At 36.3% G+C, this 23,258-nt stretch overlaps 1 protein-coding gene across 1 annotated transcript; it reads right to left on the bottom strand.

Moving 5' to 3' along the window:
* Positions 1–4,532: 4,532 nt before the first annotated feature.
* LOC131357385 (POU domain, class 3, transcription factor 4-like) lies at positions 4,533–6,940 on the bottom strand. Its single transcript, XM_058396350.1, has one exon. The coding sequence runs from the start codon at positions 6,783–6,785 to the stop codon at positions 5,718–5,720; it is 1,068 nt and encodes a 355-aa protein (XP_058252333.1). The 5' UTR covers positions 6,786–6,940; the 3' UTR covers positions 4,533–5,717.
* Positions 6,941–23,258: the final 16,318 nt, after the last annotated feature.

Below are 23,258 nucleotides of genomic sequence, written 5' to 3'. Positions count from 1 at the left end.
GACACAATTGTATATTGCATTATAAACATTTTTTATTTTGACTTTATTTTCTATAAGGAAATGCTAAACTTTGCTTCTGGATCAGTGCTCTTGAGTTTTTTTCTTTTAAAAAAGAGAAATAAAAAATTCCAACTTGTGCATATGCAAGCATACAAGTCATTCTGTGTAGGTAGTCTGTGACTTAGTTACAGTTATTCTTATTTAGAGGTGGGTCAGCAGTAAGCTCCAGGTTTCCTGGTTCAGTAGCGAGCTTGGGTAAAAATAGTACATATAAAGTTGTTGACCTGAGTAACATACAATAACAATAAAAAGTAATAACCAAAATTTAGGAAATCTTCGATATTTTTCATGTTTATAACTGATGTTAAAAAAATATGTAGAAAACCATGAGTCATTACAAGTAGTTGCACACAGTCTCTCTCTCTCTCTCTCTCTCTCTCTCTCTCTCCTTGTTACCATTCTACACTGCAAGAAATATATCATAGTCATTAGCTACATTAATGTTAATGTGTTTTACTTTAGCAGCCTTTTAAAAATCCTTTTAAGACTGTTCCAATTAACTTGAACCGAATACTGTCCTAAAGTAGGTTTCTTAAAATAATACACAATTGAATAATAGCCATTATCATGGATAAGTGGTGTGTTGAGAGGCTCATATCAGTGAATGAAATACAAAATCTGACCTATGATTGATAACTATGATTGAATTTTAAAAAATAAAACATTCATTCTTTCTTTAGTAACCACTTTATCTTGGTCATGCTCCACTGCACACATACATTTACACCTAAAGGCAATTTGCCATAGCACACAAATGACATGTACAAAAACTCAGTACCAAGCATGGTAGCATTAAATTCCAAACAATAAAATGTTTTCTGTTTAATATCAATTTCAGCAAGCAAGTTAGCTAGCTGACATCTAGTAACATTGCACAGACACTGAAATCCTCTGTACTTACCAGTTGCTGTAATAAAAAAAGTTGAGCAGGCCAGTGGTGGTGTTTTTATATAGAAGAATGGATTGTAATTAGTAAAGAGCTGATGAGGAAGTTAAACATATTTTTAACTGAAAGGTTTTTAGTAAAAATTATTTACATTTCATAAAAGGTGTGCACATTTTAAGGACAAACTTTTGATTTTTATTACATGGTTGGCCTGTGGGGCTGGTGGGGAGGCCCAATAGCCTGCTCTTTATCCTCCTCCCCTCCAGTGCCTAGGCTGCTATAACCCCTCAGTAGGTTATGGACTGGCTGACCAGTAAATGAATCAGCAGTCTGGGAAAAATTGCTTTTAAAGTTATGTTTTTTAGAAAAAGTTTTGAGCAGATCGCAGATTCTGTGGATGCTGAATGCACAAAGTGAACACCAGAAGCCTGCACTATTCATGTCCTTATCATTTGCAGATCACATTACATATTTGTGTGTATTTTTATGCACAGAATCAATTGTTATTGATTGATTTGATTGTAATTGATTTATTACTAGAAATACTGATTGAAAACAAAGGAGATCCTGACCATAAAACCTGGCAAAATGTTTGAAATTTAAGACGTTGGGATTAATGTTCACAGCTGCAGAAAAATAGCTGTAAATAGCTGTAGGTTTTTAGCCTCCCCAGTTACCATTTTAGTACAGAAAATGTGGCTTCCTACTATGCAGCTACTATGCAGGAAAAGAATTATTTCACAGTTAATCAATCGGTGGTGATGACTGGTGGCTCTCAACTGACTTCAGAGCATGTTAATACTTCAATGCCCATAGATATAATTACCCTCTCATGGGACTTGAGCCCATTTATCCTATTGTAAAATAAAATGTTCATTTAAATGAAACTATAATATATGCATTAATGAACACAGTTCTATTATTGATAATAATTGAAAAACTACAAACAAACAAAAAAAATTGAAAATTGACTACAGTTTTGGTCCTAGTTATGTGATCCTGTCACGTGGACCTAATGCATGCTTTTAGAATAGTAGTAGACCTAGTTTATTGATGCTTTGGGCCTATACAGTATATAACCACGGCATTTGTGTACTACATGTAGAGTAATTTTTCAAACTGAATTTAGTGCAGATGTTTACTACACTTTTAATTCTTTCATCATCTATAATGGCTTATAGTTTAGGCATTTTTTTTCCTTCATACAATTTCCATAAGTTCCTTTTATTTTACATTATGTGGAGTCTTACTACACTCCTTAATATCAAATTTAACTAGCTAATACTATGCAATGAGAAACTTGCCTCTGCAGACTGAATTTGAAAGTATATAAAATTGCATCTGTTATTTTTTCTTGAATTTTGTTGTATTAGATTAAATTGAAATCGGAGTCTATGGCTTGTATTTGTGTACTAGGTTTTAAATTTTAATTGTAATCAGGTATACAGTTGAAATGCTTTAATATAGTAATGTTTTTAAAATAATGGTGTTTAGTCTACTTTTCTTTTCTTTTTTCTTTTTGATTATGCTTTCCTTCACTTAAATAAATATTTTCCAACTTTCAGCTTCTCCTGTTCTCTGTCTTTCGCTCAACTTCCTACAGTCCTCTTTGCCTGAGCGCCTTGCCGCTGTGCTCACTGGCTGAAATCGAGATATGAGATATACTCCTTTGCTGTTCCCAAGCCCTAGTATTTTTGAAATTGGAATGTGAATTTGAAATTGATTGTGGCAACAAAAGTGTCCTTGAACTTTCTACACCTAATTAATGTAAACTTGAATGTAATACATACATAGTACATATATATAATTCAACTTCAAAACACTAAACACTAAAATCAAATTTGTGCATTTTAAATTCACACTGTAGTGGTACCTTGTTTTTTTCTGGTAATAATAACATTAGGCTATTTTTGGCTTGAAGCAAACAACCTATAGTGAGTATAACGGATTTTTATAGATGCTACTTCACACGCGCGTGTAGGGAAAAAGACATAGCAACGTGCGCATCCCGAGGCGCAGACACAACGCGCATCCACGCCGCTGGTGTAGATAAATACTTGCTAAAATGGAGGCGTAGCTGTCACGGTGATGCGCGTGTCACGCGGAAACACGTGAATGGAGCTAGAGGAGGACAAAACATCGTCTAATGACTGAGTGAGTCAAACATACCTGACAAGTATACGAAATCTAGCAAACATCGCAGATATGCCGTTAAAAACAAATATTGAAAATACACACAGTTTGAAACATATAGATCAGTGTCTTATTTAATATAGATATTTAAAATTACTGAATGATTTGCTGCTACTGATAAACTCAAGTAATGACATAGGGAGAGGGCCGGTTTTTAACGCTACGCTTCTCTAAATGTTCTTCTCTAAAATTTTGAGTACGTAAGTGTGAAAAAAAAAAAAATATATATATATATATATATATAATAAAATAAAAAACCTTTTGCTGTCCAAATCACTTCCCTACGTACAGGAAATGAACGTAGGCTAGTTTTTAAACATTGACTGAAAGTATTTCTGGATGTAAAATACTATAAATATATAGCGAATAAATGCGAACCATTCAACTTTGGCTTGGGGCGCGCAAGGCGCGACCTCCTGTGGTGAAGTGCACACTCCGGAAGCGCTGGACAAATTAGCCGGAAGGACGCAGCGCAAGGAGAGTCATTATACAAATCCCAAACGTCATTTTCCGCATGTACACAAGCCCTAGCTTTTCTGCACAGAAAATGAAAAGTGAAGCTACTTTGCCTGTTTTATTTGTGGTGACTCGTTTTTTTACTACTACTACTACTACTACTAATAATAATAATAATAATAAATTAACAGACCATATATCGACTAAAATACAATTTTCGCACATAATTTTCATGTATCATCTTTTTCACATAACAAACTGAACTATGCTATTTAAGCCCCTTGGCTCCTCATTCGCCATGGGTCTGAAGGTTGCAGGCTGAGAAAATGCATATATTAGTCTGAATTAGTATTCAAGTCAGGCACTGCATTTCAATGCAAAGACCCCACACCCCCGCCCCAACGTGCAAACAAACAAACAGACTTTCATCATTAGGCCTCAAAAATTATTCCAGTCTTAAGGCAAATGCCCCATTAAAACACTACTAAGACTTCTTCTTTAGTTCTCTAGTTGATTATCTTTTCAAATAGATCTTCGATAAATGTAGGTAATTTTAATTTCCAGTATGAAATACATTTCTCTATTGCTTAAAATGCATGTCAAATCGCACCAAGTGAGCTATTGGTCAAACACATAAAGTGTGAAAGGTGGTTGAATTAATTGGAGAACAAAAATAAACCAACTCCACCACCACAACCAACAACAATAATAATAACAATAACAACAGCAATAATAATAATAAAGATAATAATAATAATAATAATAATAATAATAATAATAATAATAATAATAATAATAATAATAACAATAATAATAATAATAATGTAAGTCAATTAACATTTGTACATAAACCTGACCAAGCCAAATCTATTGAAAAATAAGTATTAAATGCCGGTGCTATGAAGAAACACTGCTAAAAAGTAGGCTAGAACTCAAATTATACCAACAAGTTGTTTTATTCCAACATACATTATACAGTCTGCTCCAAGAAACATAATACAAGCTTTATACTGAAAATAAATAATCGCTTGACCTTAAATTTGGAATAGCCGAAAACGTCAATTTCTTTCATGAAAATATCTTTTTTGTGTGTTTTACATCACTAAGTGCATGAATAACTAAACGGTATTTCGTTTAAATTAATAAATTCAAAAAAGTCTGTAATATACAAAACTGTACAGTATTGGAAAAAATATTTAGGAAACGAACCATAACAGGAGTATTTAAGATTATAAAACTTTAGATACTGAACGTGTACAATAAAATAGGTCTAGGCTATTAGTGTTGCGCAGCTCTTTCACTGGCACAGTAGCTTTCTGTTCGGTTTTAGTGTTCAGTACACAGTAATGTGGTCAAAGATGGATGACTAAAAACAACCCCACACAACCATAAAATATTACTTGTCTGCTTGTGCGTTGCTTTTCAGAGCAACATTTCTATAAACTACATACGTGCTTCTGAAGTTCTGTACTTATTTCTTTCTTGTAATATCGAACGGAAAAAAGTACACGAGAGTGACATGATTGCAGCTAAGTGACAGGATTAAAATAAAACAAAAGTGATAGAATGCTTTTCAATGAAAGCTTTAAGCAAGAAGTATAAAATGGCCGTCGACATAAGCGATGGAAATCGATTGAAATTAAATACATCAGATAACAATCACTGCAGACTGTCTGCTTATTACAGAAATGTGCAAATTAAACACTAACGCATGGAAAGCTACGCAACATGACAAATAAAAAAGACCATGCGATAATATGCGTAAAAATGACCAGCCTACTCAACCTGATGTATAATTGTAGACTTTTTTAAACCAAGGCGCTGGGAGGTCTTTTAATAGGCACAATATTTTCATATTCGTGATAGAAAAAAGAACATTTTGGTAAAGAACGTCCATTTGCGATACAAATAAACACTGTCTCAGTAATGCCCATCTCATTGAAAAGAAAGTCAAAACTGAAGGGCAATATCTCACTTATTGTTTTTCGGGCTCGGGAAGTTTCGCTTCTTTCCATCAAGGGATTACGAAAGCGAAAAATATCGAGAGTTGGAGAAGCAAGAGCCACCGTAAAAAAATAAAAGATGAAAAGCCAAGATTTCCGTTTTTTGAGAGCGTTCTTGGTCAGAGATCACGACAAGATGAGCTGTCCGCGTTGACGGTGTGTGAATAAACCTCGTGTCCTTGCTGCTCTCCTGGCGGCGTCATGCGCTTCTCCTTTTGCCGTCGGTTGCAAAACCAAACGCGCACCACCTCTTTCTCCAGCTGCAGGCTGTCCGCCAGCGACGAAATCTCCTGCGCCGCTGGTTTGGGACACTTCAAGAAGTGGGTTTCGAGCACACCCTTGACGCTCACCTCAATCGACGTCCGTTTCTTGCGCTTCCTGCCCTGCGCGGCAATCTTATCGATGCTACTAGGGCTCCCCGTGGACGAGTCGGCCTCTTCGAGCCACTTGTTCAGCAGCGGTTTGAGCTTGCACATATTTTTAAAGCTGAGCTGCAGAGCTTCGAAACGACAAATCGTGGTCTGCGAGAACACATTGCCGTAAAGCGTGCCGAGTGCCAGCCCGACGTCGGCCTGCGTGAAGCCCAGTTTGATCCGGCGCTGTTTGAACTGTTTGGCAAACTGCTCGAGCTCGTCTGATGTCGGCGTCTCCTCATCCGAATGGTCGAGGCAGTGGTGTGCTCCCAGCTCGCCGGGCTCGGGCGTCTCGCGTAGTCCGGGATGCAAACTCTGGGTCGGAGCAGAACTCGGTGGCGGTGGCGGCGGCGTTAAGCCACCGTGCATGCCGTTAACAGAGAAACCCGTCTGGGAGTAGAGGTTGATGGATGACGAGTTGTGAGATGCGGGCGTGCCCCATGCGCCCGCATGATGATTCGTGTGCGGGGAGTGGTGCGCCACATGCGCCGTCGATCGGTGATGGATGATCGCCCCAAGCTGAAGATCTTCCCTTCCTGGCTTTACGTCCTGCTGCTCGAGCGACGCCGACCAAGGGCTGCCCTCGGCTAAGCTGCTCACCCACTGGTGCCCGATCGGGTGTCCATTGCTCTGCACGCCCTGCAGGTAGTCGCTTTGGATCAGTTTCTGGTGGTTTCGGTAAGGGCTTCCCCCTTGTTGCATGACCGAGGCGTCCGGGTGGACCATGGAAGTCGAGCTGAGAATGCTGTAGGGATTCGAAGCAGCTGTGGCCATTGCTTACCAGAGATCCCCCCTACTAGTTATAATGTGACTAAGGGAGCAGTTTCAGCCTTTGACATCTCCCAGAATCTGGAGCCAAAGCGGCAGGCTGTGAAATGACTGGCAGCCGCAACCACCAATCGAAACGAAGCTCACCACCTTGCTGATGTGTCACAGCCACTGGCGAAAAGGGAGGCCTCTTAAATCCCGACGATACCCAAGCATTTGTGGAGTAAACGGAACACAACAGGAAGTGAATCTATGCATTCGCTGTTTTTGAAGTTAAGAGATTATCTAATATGTAAATTATATGTACGGTAGTATCCCCCCTTTTTTCACTGACATGAACGTGTTAGCTGTCTTTATATATCTGCTTCAATGTATTTTTTTTCTAGAATATTTAACATTTTAACATTTTCAATGAGCACAAGTATGAAAGGTGAATGTTCCACAGAAGAAACAGTGTTGATGGCTACACACACACACACACACACACACACACACACACACACACACACACACACATATATATATATATATATATATATATATATATATATATATATATATATATATATATATATATATATATATATAATATATATATATATATTTACAATTTCAACTTGCTCTTATGGTCAAATGAATAATTTCAATGCATGAATCAAATGAGCAATGTAAATGTTAATGAGCAATGTAGATGTAAATAGCAGATGAATAAAATAACAAAGTTCTTATAGGTGCATTGTCCTTGCTTTTTTATCTTTGCTGTTTTGATCTCTGTTTGTGTGTCTGAATATTTAAAAACTTAGGGTCAATTCTCAGTGCATTCCTAAAAATACGCGCTGTGGTTCATGACAACACTGAAAAATCTTGCACGTAGGTCTTTAAGAATCTCGACAGGTCTTCACTGAGTTAAAAATAAAATACGTCTCTGCATATCTTAGAGGTTACCTAGCTGCGTAATTATATTTGCCATTAGAAGACTGCATTGGCGTCCCCTTATTGGTTTGAAATTCCATTAAATATATTGCAAGAGCTCCCAGGTTAAGCTTGATTTAAATTTGCATACATTTTCATACATTTAGCAGAAATAAAAGAAGGCTACCAGCCACCAGAAAGTCATTAAAGACTGCAGTTTCTCTAAGGAGAGAGATCAGGAGGAAATAGAGAGGAAGCTAACAACCCCTAACAGGTGAGCTTTTCGCACTCTTACAAACACATCCTGTAGATGGCTTACATACATTTGCGTGACAGTGTATCATACGGAGAGGGTGGAGAGGAGAACGCATAGATATACACGAATTTCATCTTATTCATCGGCTATGTAATGGTTTCACCCACTGAACTTGCACCATATTTATTAGCAGAAAATACAAAATAAAGGCAAGCATTATAAAAAAAGGACTATTTTTCAACGCAAGAAACGTTTGCTGTTTCTTTGTTTGAGAAGTCCGTACAATTTGTTGTGTTATGATTGTAGTCACATCATCTTTGTTTCTATTAGGCGTCACGAAAGAAAAACAAACATTTATTCTGGAGAAATTCGTGATATTTCTTGACTGTATCTTTATTTCTTTATTTGAAACGATGACAGAAATGTATAATACCGCTGGAATCATATGACACGTTTTCAAATGCTCTTATAATAAACCATAAGCTCTTATAATGCTCCTGCTGGCTTGACGAGTTCAGGTAGAGGATATGTTAAAACTGAATGCTGATATTAGTTAATGCGTTTTGCGATTTTGCTAGTCAAATATTCGAGTTGTACCATGTTTGAGTTTTGCTCTATTCGAATTTCTTGGGAATCATTTGCATTTTGTGATTTTACATATTGTGGTATTCTAGCATTTAGATTTGGGAAATAGAAGGAAATAAACCTATGGGACTGAACAAGACTAAGCTCCTTGCCTCGTCCTCACTCCATAGTCTAAGTTTCCAAGTGTAACAGATGCTGCTCTCAGGCCGAGGCCCTTTATTCAGGCGCACATTTTTCCCTCCCGATCCGCGTTTCCATAGCGAGCTGAATAAAAGGCAAATCCGCGTCCCGAGCCGAATAAAGAGCCTCATTGAAAAGAGGTCCCAAGCTGGACGCTGCGGAAAAAATCGGACCGCCCCGGTGCCTCATATGCTACTGTTACAACGAAGTCCCAGTGTAATAATAATAATAATAATAATAATAATAATAATAATAATATTAATAATAATAATAATAATAATAATAATAATAATAATATAAGTAGTGCAATAAAGGATAACGAGGGTACACTTTTGATACGTTTTTAAAATATGCAAGAATTCCGCACCTAAATAATAAATTATAATAATTATTCAATAAAAAATAGTACAAATAACAAAGGAATAAATAAACATAGCAGCCAGACTTTTTTTTATTTATTTTAATGAGCACTGTAAATAACAAACTGGGGAAAATAATGTTTTGTGAGAAATACATTGCATACAAAATATAAAATTGCAAAAAAAAAAAACCCTGTAATCTGTAAAATAAATGAGAGAAAAATCGCAAAATATTACATATCTCTACCATTGTAAAAACAAGAAGTTTTATGGGTTCTTCGGATTGTCAATCATTAAAAGACCCCCTAGGACCTTTTTAAGAGCTGTTTGTCTAGAATCTAATTGTTAGTTTCTGCTGCACATTCATTAATACTTTATTAATTAACATAAATACACAAATAGTGTACTACGATTAATTTACATTTTAATAAAGCGTATTATACAGGAAAATATATGGAGTATAAAATGCATAAAACTAGCCAAATTACTCTTACTCATAACAACGTGTTTTAAAACAAACCGTCAGTTTTTACTGCCACGTGACAGGCTTGTAGTATTGTTCGTTATTTAGTTTTACTAGGTTAGTGAGGCGCTTGTACGGTGTTTCTGTCTGCTCTGTGTTCCCACATGCATTTAGCTCGCGCTGTGCAGCAGCATGGCGCCCGGGTCGGGACCTGTCACGCGCGTGTCATGACTTCTTTAACATGATCGTGAAAGCGCGCTGCCTGCAACCTTCACAGTCCCACAGCGCCCTTATACACAGAATTAAAAAAGAAGGAAAAAAAAAATCTAAAAACAAACAAACAAACAAACAAACAAAAAACAAAGCTAACAACAAAAAAACCCACAGATGTATACTTCACACTGCGCCATAAACAACCGATGCATTTTTAAATTATCTGAACTTTCAATGAAATATCTCTATTCATAACCCGTTTTTTGGGAGCTTAATGAGTAGAAAGGAAGAAAATGTCTGAAAATTTCTACGTATTATAAAAAATTAATTTTATTACAATTACAAGATTCGGCAGAAGCATCATTATCCAATAATCCATAGTTACACTTGGGTTTGCGCTTATTCGTTTGAGACACTTTTAAAACGTAGAATTTTCCTGGTAAAAAGCTGGTGTAGAGCTGTTTGAGATAATGTCCATTGTTAAAAGCGAAATATCAATAAATGAAACTGAAACTGAAATGATAGCAGTTAAAGCGCAATACACATTCTTCTTCTTCTTCTTCTTCTTCTTCTTCTTCTTCTTCTTCTTCTTCTTCTGCTTCTTCTTCTTCTTCTTCTTCTTCTTCTTCTGCTTCTTCTTCTTCTTCTTCTTCTTCTTCTTCTTCTTCTTCTTCTTCTTCTTCTTCTTCTTCTTCTTCTTCTTCTAGCATCAATAGTGCAATGTTTACAGTCAACTTTCTGATAAAATGTGCTAGTATTAACGGAAAAATAGAAATAAAAAAAAATAAAAATAATAATAATAATAATAATAATAATTATTATTATTATTAATATTATTTTATAATAATAATAATAATAATAATAATAATAATAATAATAATAATAATAACGTTATTTTGGCTATTTAAAATGGTTTTAGGAAGTATAATAGACGGTTGCACGCTTCCCTGAAACTACACACACACACACACACACACACACACACACGCATTATAAGTACAAACAGAGTCGGCTTGGTGCTGTTAGTCCAATGAAATGAGACCTCAAGGCAGTTTGGCAGGGATGCCACGCTGGAAGAAATGCATTAGTAACGCCAAAGTAAAGAGGATGTAGGGCAGAGACTGGGGTGAGCAGCAATACTCCATGCAGCTAGTGCTGTATGTTTCAACCCTAGGGAAATTCATAGTAATAAATGAAGGTACATCCATAATTTATGAAGACTCCACTCTTTGTTTCGTCTCCAACTTAAGTCCTGAGGGCTATGCGTTCGAGAAACACTATGCTACACACGGGTCTTCTTGGGAAGCGCTAAAAGTCTTTTATATGTCAAAGTGAACAAGTCCGTTCTTATGCATAATCATGTTTGTGCTAGACTACTTTTCCAACGACTTTTTGATAGTCACCGACTAGTTCCACCTCCGGATCTAGGCCTACTGCACTAAATATCTACATATCCATCATATAAACACTGAAACCTTTTCTCTGCAGTGGGGTTGGAGTAAAGGTTCAATCTGAAAACTTTGCAAAACTGACACTGATTATTTTTGCAATTATTTTCATCAATAGGTCTCTCCGATATAATCCACATTTAGGGTTATACTATGTCGATGTACACTTCAAGGACCACTTGGAAAAACACTGTGAATTGTTTATATGTATATTGCAATTTACCATTCATGCTATATATGTCCATGACGTAAACTACGTAATACGATGGGCATTTGACTGTGCAGAAACTCTTTGCTCACTGATCCACTGTGAAACGATGTTTTATAATTTTTTATTTAATTTTTTATATAATATAATATTATAATATTATTATTAATATTATTTGTGTGCATTTTATTTTATGACAAAACATACTTAGATTTATTTACGCAATAAACAATGCAATATTTCCCTTTAAATATGTCACGAATACCTCGAAAGTCACACTAGTAACTATATTATTAAACACACAGTTTGGCAAAGTAAAAACAGGTCCGACATGGGATAAATATTTTGTTTCTAGGTTATAAGCCATGTTACATGAAATCTTTTAGTACAATGTCGGCAATAAAACTAGTCTAAAGTATGCCAGAGCTTTATCTTTCTAAACGTTTTACTGAAAGAGCACAATTTTATTAAAACGATCATTAGGTACAACGTGTCATTATTTAACAGTCACACATTTAACATTAATCCTATTATCCTGATTTTTATTTTTTATTGTGCTAAAATTGTTCTAATCGTTTTGATAATGATGGCCTATGATGTCCACCAAGTCACCAAGTTAAAAAAAACATATTCTTCTTTCAGTAGTGAAAAAAAAATCTAAATGTTTATTATAAACAAATCTCTCTCTCTCTGTCTCTCTGTCTCTCTGTCTCTCTCTCTCTCTCTCTCTCTCTCTCTCTCTCTCTCTATATATATATATATATACAGTTAAAACATTAAAAAACATTTTGCTAAAACGGTTTTGTTGTTTCTTGTTGTTTGGATGTCCTTACTAACTTACATCTTTCTATCATCTAATACATATGACTAAGTCATCATGATGTCAAATCATGTAACTTCTTTATAGGGCTATGTATCTCTCAAGACATATATAATAACATGCATGGTGCAGGTTGCACTTCAGTTAATCAATACATAACCCATAGAAAACACAAACATATAGCTTTTTCTGTTATTTCATGGACAGGAAGTTATTGACCTGTGTGAAAGGTAATTACATGATTCATTTTATGTAATTATCATGCACTGAGAAGTTAAAACTGCAGAGTTACATTTTGACAAATGTTAAAATAAAATATCAAACATTTGGAAAACGTGCTTTATTGGCTTTTTTATGATGCACGACTGGAAAACAGTGGAAAACAGTTGAGTAAAGCATTAAGATGCAATGAGGTCTAGATACATCCAACTGACACTACAGAACACCTTGTTGCTGATGCATTTTAACATATTAAATTTGCAAATCTAGAACAGATAAAATAGATATTGTGGATTCTTAGTCAAATTCCTAAAACTAACATAAGCTAAGTAAGTGTTGTCCTTTTATAGCTAGATGAGAGTGAGAGATCCAATTGTACAATGGTCTAATCCAGTCTATGAGCTCATAGAAGTGTGGGAGTTTCTGATGTGCTTCATAACTTGAAGTGAATTTCCATCTCTTTAACTTCAAACAAACTCTTCATGCCTTTCCTCTCCACCCAGATACAAAGAACACTGGACTGAGAGGAACCGCTCTGTAATGGATCTCTGTTCTCCAAAACTCTCAGGCTTTGAACAATGTGAAGGACCAGAGCAGAAGGTGAAACAGTACAAGAGTTTTGGTCTGCACCTGCACTAGTTTGTGTGTGTGTGTGTGTGTGTGTATTGGTGGGGTAAAGGTGGGGATGGGAGTGGGGGGACATGTGCACCCATGTTTATCCTGGGTTTACATATAAGCTACCAAATTAATCTACATTAACAGAGCTAAACCATACCATAATTTTTATGAAGTATTTCTGATAAAGGAATGGTCTACGATATATTGCTACACATTTTAGAGTAAATTTGTGTATTTATCAAAAACCATACTCTTCCTTAACCTGAGTCACTCAGTGCAAGTTCAATGAACTGCCTTTGATGTGATTTTAGTTACACTAATATTACAACCTCTGCACATCAAGGCTTATTTGATAACTGGAATTTTATTTGACTATTCTCCAAATTATTGAAGATTATGCAAACAGCTTTAACAAGGAACCATTAGATGACCTAAACATTCATTCATGTTATCATAGCTAGTTACAGTAGATTTAGAAACTATACACACTACTGTTAAAATGGCATGGTTTTGTGATGTAAAAATGAAACCAAGATAAATTGTTTAAGATCATTTTAATGTTATATACAGCAACCAACAAAATAAAAAAAGTTAAAAATACACAAATGTTTTAGGGGAAAATAACTGCATTACGCAACTAACTTTAGGGATGAAAAGGGATAAAATAGTTACTTAATTTTAAACTATACTTCTGTAAAGCTACTTTGAGAAAATGTCCATTGTTAAAAGCGTTATACAAATAAATTGAACTGAATTGAACTAATACTTTGTTTTTTCTTTAATGTACTTGATGTTTTTGAAGTAGAGTCCAAATAACAGCTTATATTACTTCAGCCATTGTATTCTACTGTTCCTTGCAAAAATACACCATTTTTCTAGCAAAAACCTGCAGATTTTGTATATATATACCACATAACCCAGACATGTTAAGAATAAAACAGAGTGTTTTCACATGCAGAGAGTGATCAGTACTTGCTAGATATTCCTGCAGCTGCTTTAATGTTGCTAGAGCTCTATTGCTAGCCCTATTGCTACCCTGATAAGTTCCCTTCTAGTCCTTTGGTCTATGTTTTGTTCTTGGTAATGTCATGTCACTGGCTGCCACCATTTTCTTCACTTGTTGATAATCATTTTTTGTGCCTCTCCTGATTAATAACCTTTGAAAATAAGTTCATGTAGAACAAGCTTTGTGTGGACCATGGTTTCAACTGTTGGATGAAACCAACATTATGTAAAGAAAATCCTACAGAAAATTTGTAACTTTATTTGGTTAGTGAAATTACCCATTATAAAAGGGTGTGATTTTTGTTTGTCTTTTTCCCCCCTGACTAAATTTGTTTATATCCAGTGTAGCTAGTTCGCTCTTTCTAAGCCAGATGTTCTGCTCTGTAAGTCTGTAATTTGTAAGTTCTCGTTTATGTCTCACCTCATTTCTATAATTAGTAACTATTCTTAATCAAGTTATGTGATATTGATATTTGATCTTATGAAAAAAACTGTACAAAGGTCAAACAAGTGACAGTGGTGTAGTTGAATTTGACAAAACTATGTACAAATAAAATAATAAGAAATAATAATTTAAAATCTCTTTGGCTCTATTTTCTTACTGAAGCAGGCCTAACTGTCCAGTCACCAATTGTGTTACTAATTTCTTTTGTGCTAACGTTTTTTTTTTGGCATTTGCACTCTTATTCAACTGATAAAAGTTTGCACTAACCCTACATTCACCTATATCACACCACCTGTTCTGACGGTGACAAAGATACAAAAAAATCTTTATATGTTTTATGTATGTTGTTTTTGCACTGTGATCACTTATAATCCAGTGGGACTTTTAACAGTGTCATAAAACTGTATTTACACTTACAGCTGTAATCACAAAACTGCTGTGGTTTTAGTCAAGGTCTGGACAAACCAGAAAGGCCAGAGGGTTGAAAAGTGCCATGTTTAGTTAAATCACTAACATGCACATGTTCTTAAAAATTAATATACATACAATAGAATGTTTATTTTGCATGATTTTGTTTAATACAAATATTTTTTTATGGTTATATCTGACAAAATATTGAACATATAACTTCTACAATTTAGAAGAACTAGACTAGAATTATGGAGAGATCATTGTAATTTTAGATTTATATGCAAGGACAAATAAAATGTTAGTATAGACTAGTTAACTGACTAGTTTCAACAAGCAGATAAAATGGTATGTTCTTGCTACATATGAAGCACATTCCCTATTTCTGGTGTAGTCTTGAAAAACAAAATATTTAAAAAAAATAAATGGTATAACTGGATTAAATAAATAGAGGAATGTAATGGGATTAAAAATTGGCATGTTATACTATTTGGCATTTTTTGCAATGTGGATCTCACATGCATTTTTATCCTAGTTACTGCCTTTGTTTGTTATAGACAGGAATCAGATTAATCTCAAACCAACAGGGTCAGGTTTACAAACGATTTATCACACTAGCACATACAACTGAAAACAACATTCTTGACTGTTTGCATTGTATAATATTAATTTAACTAATCTGTCTTACATTCAAGCGTTACCATTCACTTTTGCATATGTTCACAAATGCCTGGTTTCCATACAATGTTACCCAAAATCCCTCCACCCAACATTCAAACTCACTATCCTGTTCTTGAAGTGATCCATTTGATCCTCTCTCCCCCATTCCCCCTGGCTGAATCAGACATAGTTCTACATAGTTCTGAAGTGTGCAAAACTTCAAACAGTGTGCAGGTAATTAGCAGCTGATGAGAATCTAATCTAAACCATCACACTGCATTGCACCCAGGTCTTCTGATTTAGCCTGCTTATGGAGCAGCCCTTTCCCCTGTAGCTTCCAAATCTGCTTCCACTGAAGCATGGTGCCAAGCTTGCAGTTATCACATCTGCATTTCAAACATGCTGTCTCTGGCATTAATTATTAATTACCCTACAGTCACCCTGGAGGATTGGGGATTCAGCCTACACATATTTAGTCAGTGACCTCTAACTTAGACTGTGGTACCTCACCCCTTCGTATTCCATTTTCTGCTTCCTATTTTTCTGAAATGCCTCCCTAGTATAGTTGTCTAAGAGTGGAAAAGCTGCTCATTGCCATTAGGTGCATCAGTAGCCAAAAAGATCCCCTACATTGTCATGAACTGGATGTCATAGATCCAAAATGTAACACATTTTATTATAAAATGATATATTATTTATATTTTAATAATATATTATTATTTGTAGTTTAATTACTAGTTCCCCTTATTGGGAAAGGCTGATAGGTATGGTGTGAGAATTTACAATATTTGAATTACTATACATAATGCAAATATTCAGTTATAGGAAAGCATAGGGACCTTGTCTTAATCTAACAATAAAATTGTGAATGTATCTATTAAAAAAGTGAGAATATCATCATATACACATGCAGATAGGGTCCTATTTTTCATTTCAAGAAGCATTTACTATGTTGATTTCTTTCCAAGCCATAGAATTGAGTGTCATGGAATGGATTTTTTTTGTTGTTGTTGATTTTGGAACGAAATTTGAGCTGTGAGACTGAGAGACTGAGGTCCTCTCTGGTGCACACTGCATGCCTTCATATCACACATATGCCTTTGCCACCAGAAACCCATGCCTCATGCCAGAGAAAAGAAAGTGGCTTTCCAAGACAGTTTAGACTCGGGCCAGCAGGGTCAATACCTCAGTGCTTCATTATTGGCAGTTGCTTGTATTTCTCCTGTTCCAGACAAGGCGAGGGGCTCAGCTGCCAAGAGCAGAAGCTGTCCTTCTCTGAGCACCTGTAATATTCTGCTTCTTATTTTCCAATTTTTTTCCTCCTTCAAATTTATGGACATTTGTTTAAAGAATGCAAAAGTGCATTGTGCTTAGATAAAGTGGTATGTATATCTATTAGATTCGACTGTGTTTTTATTTTGCAGCTGGTATTACTTTTCATGCCAAATGGCTTGGCACATTACAAATTTACTTTCACTATAAAATAATTTGGCATTAATCACCAAATGAGTCGCATTTAACAAACCTGTGGCTTGGGTATGTGATAACCAAGGCACAGTATTGCATTGTATATTGCTTTTGGGTTACAGCAGCAACCAATGTCTAGTTCATTATCAGTGGTAAGGAATTTCTTGTGCATGTACTTATTCATAAGAAATAAAATATAGACCTGCATACCGTTGTATATGAATATTATGTGTGAGATTAAACAGTTAACAGATAAACAATGAAACAGCTTAAAGACTTAAAAGGACATGAATACCTAAAAATTTTCATGCATACATGTCCCAAACGTTTATACATCACACAGTGACCTTCTAGCCACCAGATTACTGGAGGCATAGAATCATGGGCACTTTCCTCAACAGCTCATCTGATGAGCTGTGACACTGCACACCCAAACCCATGGCTGCCTCCTCTCCCTATCAATGAGGCCCAGGCATTTTTTTGCACTTTATTACTGATTCAAATGAAGTCAGCAGCTCTGTGCAGGCAGGGCCAGCTCAGCCTCTACGGCTAACCCTCATTAAGTGTCGAGCAATGCCAAATGCCTCCACAATACTGAACATCTGAACCTGTAAATCACCAAGAGAAAAAGCAGGAAACAGACTTTTTATACATATAATCAGCTGAGAGTGAGAGGAGCTGGGAGAGAGAAAGACACAAAACAAAAACAAATGGATATAAGCCCCAGGGGACATAAAGAGAGTTAGAGTGAGAGTGAGAAAGGCTTCTCATTAAAGTAAGTAGCAGTCTCTTAAACAACTCGGGGTCCTTCAAACCATTAACAGTGGCAACATCCACCATGCCTCAAGGTGAAGACTGGAAATCAACAGCCAGGTGTGGTGTTCCTATTTTCCCATTTTCCAAATTTAAACCATAACTGAACCCCAAACCCAAAACCTTTTAAACCCAAACACTGATTATGAATTTCAAAAGTTTCCAGGGTCTCAAGTGAGTATAACAGTACAGAAAGACATGCACTTTGTCCACTGGGCTGATGATGAAATTGTCTTGATATTTCAAAGGAGATCATTTAAATACAGAAAAGAATAGTCTATTAATTGCTTTTAAAATTGTATTACATTTCTGCCATGTTACTGTATAGGAGAAAGTCTATTCTAGATGTCAGTGCAACAAACCAAACTTCCCATTACATTTTTATACACTATTTTGATATCCTATTTAGTGCAGCAATGTAAGATTTCATAATAATAATAATAATAATAATAATAATAATAATAATAATAATAATAATAATAATAATAATAATAATAATGATAAAAAGAAGAGGAAGAAAAAAAATAAAACTAAGTATTGTCAGTAGGTGCTTTATCATGGTAAGGATCACAGTGGATCCACAACCTATTTCAGAACCTATCCTTGTTGCATGGCAGGAGAATTCAACCCAGATGGGGCACTAGTCCATCATAGAGCACCTTGAACACAAACATTCAAAAATACAGATTCACAGCTACAGGCAATTTAGCATTACCAATCTGGTCACTGTCATATTACGCTGAGATGGAACAAAACCAAAGAGCCTAGACGAAACCCACTCATGGGGAAATATACAACATAGACAGTAACCTGAGCTCAGTGGACCCTGGATCTGTGAGGTGACAATGCTGCCTGCTGCAACACCATGCTGCATTATTTGAAATGCAGACTTAGTGTTTTTTTTTTTAAATTCAAATATAAAAAATATATATAAAAATATATAAACTGGCTTGGCTTATGCGCTAGTTTGTTATAATTTTACAGTAGTTATACTGAAACATACAGTTGTCTATAATATACTGTATATAGCCCCACAAGCCACTGACAAAAAGAATACTCAAATTTAAAATGATTATTTGGTTAACATGGTCATCCCACAAAGGATATAGTGACAAAATTTGGTATGGTAACAAAATAATCACAATTTATCATGTGCCATGTTGTACCACACTATTTGTTGGAGTTTTCATGATATCAGCTGCAAAGTGAAATGCAAATATTTTTTTTCTTTGGTAAAAAAGACATGCATAGATGGTTGCTTTATCAAAAGTGTGTTCACATATTTTTATGTATTTTAATATAATAATAATTTTGAAATGTAATATTATAGTATATCAGACATCAGCCATAATTTTAGCCATACAGTGCTATGTAAAACAATACAACCAAATACAGTGACAAAGCTCAACTGCATTACAGTGGTTTGGTCCAATCCAACTAACAGAACTTCACAGGAAGTAATCTGTGTTAGTGAAATTCTTTCTATCACAATTACATTATAAACAGCCCATCTTAAACCACATGTATTGAGTTGCATGAATTTGAGAAATAGGGGACTGATATCTCTTTTCCAAAAAATTTAAATACTTACAAGTGTGTTCTGAACATAATGTGTATTGTACTAAAATTTGCTCTTATAATAATCAGACAAATCTTTTAATTTGGCTTGATATAATACAACAGCTGAAGACCACATTGTGTTCCACTCCTGCAATCCAAGAACAGGAACCTGTGACAACCATAGGCACAAGCTCACACAAACTGGACAGTTGACAATTCACTTGGTCTTTTTCCGGTCTCAGAATAGTCTGGTCATTCTCTTCTGTTGTCACTCATCAACAAGATGTTTCAGCATGCAGACCCTCTGCACACAGCAGGTTTTGTTTTTGCACCTACTGTATAAACTCTAGACATTTTAAGGAAGAGTAATAGAGTTGTGTGTGAAAAAGCAAGAGTTTATAAAATTCTCAACCCAGCCCCTCTTGTACCAACAGCCATCACATAGTTAAAGTCATATTTTATGCATTGTGCTACTGCCAAATGATTGGCTGAATGGATACAGCAAGAATATGCACAGAGTGTGTACAGACATTTCTAATAAAGTGGATGGTGTCTTGAAGTGGCACAACTGAAATATTTATTAATGTAAACACGATTTCTTTTCATTTCCCAGTAATGTGAAACATGCTCAATTCTTGTCTGTGGTAATTGCACCAACAATATCATGAGGTAGTTTAGTCTTAGCAATGTTTGAGTATTCCTTTAACTGTCAGAGAAAGTCCCAATTGTTGGTGTTTGCTAACACACAGTGGGGATAATCACTCAATTGCTATATATGTTGCCACTATATAGTATAGTATTAGATCATTATAGTCTCCTGAGTTCTAGTTAAACTGCCCCATTTTTTGACTATTTCATGGAAAAGTGGATTTGCTGTCAGAACAATCCTAACCCATCTACTTCCATACTCTCCAGCTATCCTTTATTCATGATCAGCTGACTGTGTTGCTGCACACTTGCTCTCCATCTGCAGTCTTGCCTTGTTTACTTATGAAATCAATATAAGAGCGGTTCAAGGAAGCATTCCTGAGAAAGCTTCTTCAATTTCCCCTGATAGCAAAAACGAGGCAACTGTCTGTGTGTAGAGACTCACTGAATTCCAGTGCACCTTCAGTCTGACTGCTGTTCATCACAAAGCAAAAGGTTCCTCTGAGCCCGTCCATTGCTCCTGGCTCTTTCCCACTCCTCTGTCTGCTTCTGTCTCTTGTGCTTTATTTTGCCTTTTCTCTCTTTGATCCACTGGTGTTAAGAAATCCTTAATGCTGGATTTTATCCTTATCTCACCTCCCCCTTTCCAAAGGGGCACAGCAACAGCAAGATCCCAATAATCCAATGTTTCCACAAAGGTATCAAGGGTGTGCTGGAGGAATTTAGTGAAGAATTAATTTGACTTGACAACAAAAGCTTGTGAGATCATAACCCAGGGATGTTCAATACATCCACAGAGGCAAGATAGAAAGATAGGAAAAAACCTACAGACAGATTGAATGACATCATGGGATGTCAATTGTAGATGAGGAATTTACAATAGAAATGCAATAGTTAAAGCTAAAGCATTGTAGTCAAAGGTTTAATAAATAAAGTAGAAAATCTGTTTACTCCAGTTTCACTTAAACCCAAGCACAGGACAGTTATTCAGTTATGTCAATTAATGTATAACATATGCATCGTTATAATGCACATGTCAATCTGGGATCAGAAATAAAAAGACATTACATTACATAACCTAATAGTTAGATTCATAACCTGATCATCTGTTTCACCTCTCTCAACCACCATGGGGCAATGTTGAACCCTCTAACCCTAAGACTGGCTGTTAGACTGACTCTCTAAACTGATGGAACAGTGTTGATGTTGAAACCTCTGGAGCAGCATGCCTCCATGAGGATGAAATGCTCCATGTGGAGCGGCCTGTCACAGTATGACTGGGCTTCTAGCCTGTTTTCAGACTATAGTGATGACTCCTCAACTAATGGCCCAAAACCTACTTAGACAGTCATTTCGATCAATAAAAGTCATCAGATGAATAGCTGATTCTATGTCCAAATAGCATGTACTGGACATTTTAGGACATGTTATATACTGCGGGGAATATTCGTTGACCCTTGTAGTGCACTCAGTTTCCAGCTTGGTGAGCTGAGGTGATTGTTAGCCAAAAACAGCTGTCTATAACAATAATCCTTCCAAATACCCCCTGTATAGGTCCACATGGAAAGGTTATATGTTATAAGGTTATACTTAGGGACTCAAGGGAGAGACCACTTCTGACTCCTGGGGAGTGTGGCAGATGGAGGGTCCATTCAGAAACACAAGGCTCTCATGCCATGATTTGAGCAAAATATGAGTATGTGCTGCTTCAACTGTGAGACCACTGCTCCAGTGCCCTAACCTGGTAGGTAACTCACTCTTTTTGAGGCTAATATTTGTTTATCCCAGAGATTTCATGTAAGGTGAAGATTTTTTTTTACTTGTGTCCCTGACACTTATTATATCATGGAATGGATCAGAATGTGACAGTTTCACAAAAACAGACCTTGAGGCTGTAGTAAATTACAATAAAGGAAACCTATCCAACTGCACTATTAACTGTGCAAAGAAGAGCATGCAGAGAGGCCCTTGGTGATAACTGGAAGGTGAGTTCTGTGTAAATTAAGCTCTGACTGTAGTCACAATTTGTATTGGAATTGGAAAGCTTGGAGTAAACTGACATGAGCAAGGTGAAAAGAACAGGAATGACTGCCTTTGACAATGGCAATTTATTACATCATATGGTCACCATGCAACTCTGTCGGTGTTCCCAGACTGCAGTGGTCAGTATTTATCAAAAGTGATCCAAAGAAGGAACAGTGATGAACCGGTGAGAGGGCCATGGGCGGCCATCATTGATGTATGTGGGGAGTGAAGGTTGGCCTGTGTGATCCGATCCAACAGACAAACTAGTTTTGGTCAAACAGCTGAAGAAGTTAATGCTGGTTCTGATAGAAAGGTGTCAGAATACACAATGCATCACAGCTTGTTGCATGTGGGGCTGCATAGAGGCAGGGTGCCCATGCCGACCCCTGTGAACCACTAAAAGCACCAACAATGGGCATGTAAACATCAGAACTGGACCATGGAGGAATAGAAGAAGGTGGCCTGGTCTGATGAATCACATTTTCTTTCAAATCATGTGGATGGCCGGGTGCATGTGCAACGCTTACTTGGGGAACACATGGCACCAGGATGCACTATGGGAAGAAGGCAAGCTGGTGGAGGCAGTGTCATGCTTTGGCCAGTGTTCTGCTGGGAAACCTTGGGTCATCCATGTGGATGTTACTTTTTAGGTACCACCTACCTAAGCAGTGTTGTAGACCATGTACACCCTTTTGTGGAAACGGTATTCCCTGATGGCTGTGGCATCTTTCAGCAGGATAATGCACCATGCCACAAAGCAAAAATGGTTCATGGAAATGTTTGATGAGCACAAAAATGGTGTTGACTTGGCCTCCAAATCCCCCAGATCTCAATCCAATCGAGCATCTGTGGGATGTGCTGAACAAACAAGTCCAATCCATGGAGGCCCACCTCACAACTTAAAGGACTTAAAGGATCCGCTACCACAGGACACCTTCAGGGATCTAGTGGAGTCCATGCCTCAATGGGTCAGGGCTATTATTCCACCAAATACTGATTTCTTAATGTTATTTAGCCAAAGCATTAACACAATATGTTTACAAATTATTTGCATTTTGTTTTATTTGAGTTATTAAAGCTCTGCAAATACTGCATGATCTTGGGTTATTTTGATGTGTTTTCATTTCCGTTAAATATACACTCTAAATAACAATAGTTATTATTTTG

Source organism: Hemibagrus wyckioides, linkage group LG08, assembly GCF_019097595.1.
Source record: "Hemibagrus wyckioides isolate EC202008001 linkage group LG08, SWU_Hwy_1.0, whole genome shotgun sequence".
Lineage (NCBI taxonomy): Eukaryota > Metazoa > Chordata > Actinopteri > Siluriformes > Bagridae > Hemibagrus > Hemibagrus wyckioides.
This window is presented reverse-complemented; position numbering and strand designations above follow the sequence as displayed.